Source organism: Poecilia latipinna, unplaced genomic scaffold (genome assembly GCF_001443285.1).
Source record: "Poecilia latipinna isolate Pla-1442-1.1 unplaced genomic scaffold, P_latipinna-1.0 Scaffold2770, whole genome shotgun sequence".
Lineage (NCBI taxonomy): Eukaryota > Metazoa > Chordata > Actinopteri > Cyprinodontiformes > Poeciliidae > Poecilia > Poecilia latipinna.
Genome location: NW_015115386.1, coordinates 24,254 through 29,622, shown reverse-complemented (window position 1 = coordinate 29,622; position 5,369 = coordinate 24,254). Strand labels below are relative to the sequence as shown.

The window sequence follows — 5,369 nt, the reverse complement described above, 5'->3', positions numbered from 1 at the left end:
AGGTTACGCCTGGAAATCAGTTCAATTAAAGAACTGATGCAAACTAAGAAAGTTCATCAAGTGGTGTGGTCTCAAACAAAAGACCAACTTGCAGACTGTTTAACAAAGAAGGGAGCATCCGCAACCTCACTCCTTAGGGCTCTTTATGAAGGATTTTGGATTCTTCAATAAATTCAGTCATAAGATGTTTCATATTCTGTTACGTTGAGACTGTTCTGACAAGATCCTTAATGGCTGCACTTTCTCATAAGCCCTGTGTTTTGTTTTGTTTTTTAAGAAAAGTGGGAGATTGTTACTCCTTTGTTTTATTTGTACTACATGTCTATCCACTAGGGGCACTGTTATGCCAGGAGCATATGTTATGGGTTTGTTCTTCTTCGGTGCTCTCAGTCTGTCTGTTCGAGAGATGCACATGGCGGAATAAAGCTGAATAAAGAAACGAGTTAGTTCTTTTATTTAACATGGCCGTCCAAATAGCTGACTGTATAGCTCAGTGGGTAAGTCACCAGTCTTCCACCCGGGAGACCCGGGTTCGAATCCAGGCTGGGGCAAACAGTTACAACAGTGAAACTGAGGTGTGCAGTGTGGGTCCTTAGGCAAGACCCTTGGAGCTATATAGCCTACCTCATACCATGAGAGACATTGATATGCATAACATGCCGGCTCAGACATCGCCGGCCAAACAAGGTCTGCGTCAGGTGCTGGGGAACCAGAGCACCTTGATGAAAAATGGGCTACTGGAACAAGACGGAAATGGGCGAGAGAGATATATATAAATTTGCTTTTTTTGTCATAGTACCCCCAATAATTTAAAACTACTTTCACCCCTGCTTCAGTGTATTTAGGTGAGTTTTGACGCTTTGTAGTTTGATATTGTTCACAGAAAAAGTTTGCGTAGCTGCTGCACATTTTCATGCCAGCAAAAAAGTGTGTGTATATTTACGCAAACCTTGACGCAAAGTTAATTTTTATACATGCCGACATATGGGACCGCATATTTTTTGTGTGCATGAGGCCTCAGATGTAGTTATGTTCCTGTAGATTATAATCTGCTCATGAAGAGGCTCAGAATATTAATCCCAGCAACGCTGGTTCGGTTCTGCTACCGGTCGGAACCAGGTCCATTTTATCACAGAAGGGTCAGAGGTCCTCACAGGGTCAGCAACACACTGTCACACACACACATACATTTGGTGGCTATCTGTGGGGACTTTCCATTGACTTCCATTAATTCCTACAGCCTAATCCTAACCAAAACACTCTATTCACACCTTAGTCCTAAATCTGACTCCTGACCCAAAAACAGCGTTTCCAGTGAGTCCCCACAACGCAGTATGCTTCAGGAAACTGGTCCCCACGAGGTATTACAAAGAAACACACGCACGCACACACACACACAGGTCCTACGGTAGCTGTGCGGACCAGCAGGACGCAGCCGGTCCTCACAGCCATAGTAAACCTCCCCGCCCTCTCACACACAGAAACAAGATGGCGGAGCACAGCAGCCGCTGCGGCTCCTCAACCAGGCGGGTTCGGTAGAACTTTTAGGGACTTTGGTGAACCCCGTTTATCCTGTCCGAACCGGATTCATGAGCTCCCCGAACCGACTCTGACGGCCCGTTCCCCGGCTGGTTGAGTCTGTCCGCCGCCTGAAGCCCCGATCACCGAGAAGGTAGGAGCTGTTAGCCTAGCTGCTAGCTGGCCTCTTGTTTTGGTTCCGGACCGGCGTTTGGACCGAAGCGAGAACGGTCCGGGACAGGTCCCGGTCCACCAGAACCTGCTGACAGGATCCGGAGTTTCCTGCAAGTAGAGGAGGCGGATTTCTGAGCGCTGGTTCCGGGAAAAACCCGGAATGAGTCGAAGCGGTGTTAGCAGGAGCTAAAGCTACACAGTAGTACTGCTGTAATACTACTGTAGTATTCCTGCAGTGTAGTATCAGAGGACTGCTGTAGTATTGCTTTCGAACTGTTATATATTTAACTGCTGAGGTACGGCTGTAGTACCGTTGTAGTACTACTGTAGTACTGTTATTTAACTGCTGTAGTACTGTTGTAGTACTACTGTAGTACTGTTATTTAACTGCTGTAGTACTGTTATGTATTTCACTGCTGTAGTACTTCTGTAGTACGGCTATAATACTGCTGTAGTACTGTACTGCCGTAGTACAGCTGATGTTGCCTCTGGATGAGCCATCAGCCAATCAGCTGCCTGCTCAGTAGTCATGTGACCCATTAATAACGTGAATCTGCTGCACGGAGCTTCGATGGATGTGGAGGCTTTTATTATGTAGTAGCTGGACAGGAAGCGGTTGGGAATGGAACCCGGGACAATTGAATGGACCGTCTGAGGACAGTTTAGTCTGATTTAAAAATAAATATTCAATATGCTGAGAAACGCTGTTACCATGGAAACATATTTACATCCCAAATCGGCAGGGAAATAATTAGGCGCAGTTTTGCATGCGACATATTTGTCATTAGCAACATGGCCGACATGGGAGGTTTTCATTGGACTATGCTAACTCCGCCCTCCTCCCACTAGCCCCGCCCAGCTCAGGGCAGTGCTTTGTTCTGATTGGGTCGGTAGCGGTCCGTCTGCTCCAGGTTAGGCCTGTCACAATAAATTAGTTAATTGCATGAAAAATTAAAATTATAGACCTCATTTTAATTTATTGGCTTTATGTTTCTGCCTGCCTTCTGATGACCCTGGGCGCTCTCCACAACCTCCATCACGCTCACTTTCTGAGCGTGATGGAGGTTGAAGCATCAGGTAGTCGGATATGCCCGTCTCTATCTAAATCTAATGATTATTGAAAGGCAATATAGTATATAGACTTCATAATATGCACTCTTTTGGTTGAATGCAGTTTTTATTTCCATTTGGTTTTATGTTGTTTACTTTTTATTCATGAGGATTTTTGTTAATGGAGACTGAGAGTCCATTTTATCTGTTTATTTTGTTCCAGTGTTTAGTGTTCATTTCAAAATAAAGTGGATCTGTTTTTGGCAGGATGTGCTTACATTATTGTCATTACATCAGTTTAAAATGGTCTTCAAACAATATCATCGTTTATCTCAGTGTTTCTCCACCCTGGTCCTCAGGCCTCCCTGTCCTGCATGTTTTAGGTGTTTCCCTTCTGCCACACCTGGATTCTATCTCTGGGTGATTAACAGGATCTGCAGCACCTGATGGTCATGCAATCAGGTGAATCAGCTGTTCTGGAATAGAGGCTCATCTGAAACATGCAGAGCAGGGGGGGGGGCTGAGGACCAGGGGGGGGAAACACTGAGTTATCACAATAATTTTTCAGACAATTCATCGCTCAGCAAAATTTGTTATCACAACAGGTTTGGTTATTGCTTGATTGTTTTGAATCAGGACATGGGTTGATTCTGTTCCGGTTCCGGTTCTGTTGGGTTGATCAGTCAGCAGTGTGTTATTAATTTGTGTTCTGTAGAAATGAAGAGATTAAAGTCAGAACTGAGTTCCTGATGGAAACGCTGAGAGGATTTAGTAATCTAATTAATAATCTGTATAATCTAACGGAGGTCTGCTACCGGGTCGCTCATCAGAACCGATCTGCTGGGCCTACTGAGCATGTTCAGGTGGACAGCCCACGGGCAACCCTGCTGGCTGGAGGTCAGAGGTCACTGGACGTGATGTCAGCTATTTCAGCTGGTTCTGGTTCTGTTTCAGCTGGTTCTGGTTCTGGTCCGTTGTGTGTAACCCGGTCAGTCAGCCTGCAGTGCTGCAGCAGAGCATGCTGGGAGGAGGGGGGAGCTGTCCTCCCCCTCCCTCTCTGCCTCTGTGAGGCTGGCTCCTGATTGGCTGCCGGCCGATCAGCTGACCCGCTCCAGTCGGAGACGGAGGCTGATGGAGGCGACAGCGATGGGGTGAGCTGCCATTTTCTCTTTCTTTATCCTCCGTCCTCCATCCCTCCATCTGCTGGGGGGATTCATTGTTCTCAGTGGGGGCAGGGGGGTCTATCTGCAGGTCTAATTCATTCATTCATTCATTCATTCATTGATGCTCTCTGATGGAGATGGAGGGGGGGTTTGATGATGGAGGGAGGAAAATGGCCGCCTGCTGGGGGGCTTGAGAATCAGCTGCTATTGATCAGAGCTGTGACATCATCAGTATTGATCCACTGATAGGTTCTGGTTCTGATGTCAGTGTGCAGGAACCAGAACCATCCAGAACTTTCTGTAGAGACCCGGTTCTGCTGCAGGTTCTGGTTCTGACCCAGAACCTGATCCGCTGCAGAGTATCATGCAGAGGACACATGAACTACCTTGTTACCACGGTAACATGATGTTACCGTGGTAACCGGTTCTGGTTAGCAAATCCTTCAAAATAAAAGCTAGGTTTTTTTGCAAGTGAATATGTAGAACTGATGTCTAACAGCTGTGGGTTGACCTTTGACCTGTGTGGCTTAGGTCTGAGGCGGAGCGTCCATCATGGCGGCGGCGTCCTACGACCAGCTGCTGAGGCAGGTGGAGGTGCTGAAGATGGAGAACTCCAACCTGAGGCAGGAGCTGCAGGACAACTCCAACCACCTGACCAAGCTGGAGACAGAGGCGTCCAACATGAAGGTAGGAGGGGGGGGTCTCTGTCTTTCTCGCTCACCCACTTTCTCTCTCTCGCTCGCTCGCCCCTGAGCTGTTTTCGGCCAATCACGCGCTGCGCTGTTAGAAAGAGCTTTTTGTTCAGAGTGGGATGTCTCTTTGTGTGTGGATCTTTGGAAGGAACCAGAAAATCAGTCAGAGTGAGCGCGCTGTCTGCGTCTTTTCTTTTCCTTGCTGTGTTCCTCTGGGTCTGGTTCCTGGTCTGGGTCGACCCGGTTCCTCTCTCTGTGGTTCTGGTCTCTGGTTCATTGTTGTTTCATCCTTAATGTCTATTGGAACTCTGACTTCCTGTTTCCTGTTTGCTGCTCTGTGTTAGGGTGTGTGTTATTGTCCCAGTGTGTGTGTGATGGTTCTGTCCGAGCGCTGCTGGCTGATGGTTGGTTAGCCCTGCCTCCTGCCTCAGCCCCACTTCCTGTCACTTCCTGTCTGGGATTCCCAGCCAGTCACGGAGCGCTGCTCTTTGTGTCCAACAGGAAGTGCTGAAGCAGCTGCAGGGCACCATAGAAGAAGAGTCCGGGGAGGCGTCCGGCTCCCAGCTGGAGCTCATAGAGAGACTGAAAGGTGAGGAGAACCAGGTCGAGCCGCCGTGGGCCAGGTTCTGGTCCGCACAGCTCCCTCACCGGGTTCTTCCCGCAGAGATGAGTTTGGACCCAGCCGGCTTGAGGACCAGAACCAGGGCTCCTCCACCTCCTTCGTCCTCCTCCAGCTCTGCCTCCTCTTCCTCCGGAACGATGGCAGGAGCTG

General features: G+C 48.3%; 1 protein-coding gene across 3 annotated transcripts in view; it reads left to right on the top strand.

Moving 5' to 3' along the window:
• Positions 1–1,470: 1,470 nt before the first annotated feature.
• Positions 1,471–5,369, top strand: part of apc (APC regulator of WNT signaling pathway) — a 17,296-nt gene continuing 13,397 nt past the window's right edge. The window contains exons 1-4 of one of the 3 annotated variants that reach the window (XM_015021371.1): positions 1,471–1,672; positions 4,437–4,592; positions 5,099–5,186; positions 5,262–5,363. In XM_015021371.1, coding sequence (XP_014876857.1) covers positions 4,458–4,592; positions 5,099–5,186; positions 5,262–5,363 — 325 coding nt within the window. In that variant the 5' untranslated portion in view covers positions 1,471–1,672; positions 4,437–4,457. Of the gene's footprint in view, positions 1,673–3,797; positions 3,894–4,065; positions 4,336–4,436; positions 4,593–5,098; positions 5,187–5,261; positions 5,364–5,369 lie in introns of those variants that run through there. The other 2 variants (XM_015021373.1, XM_015021375.1) reach the window with 2 other exon arrangements.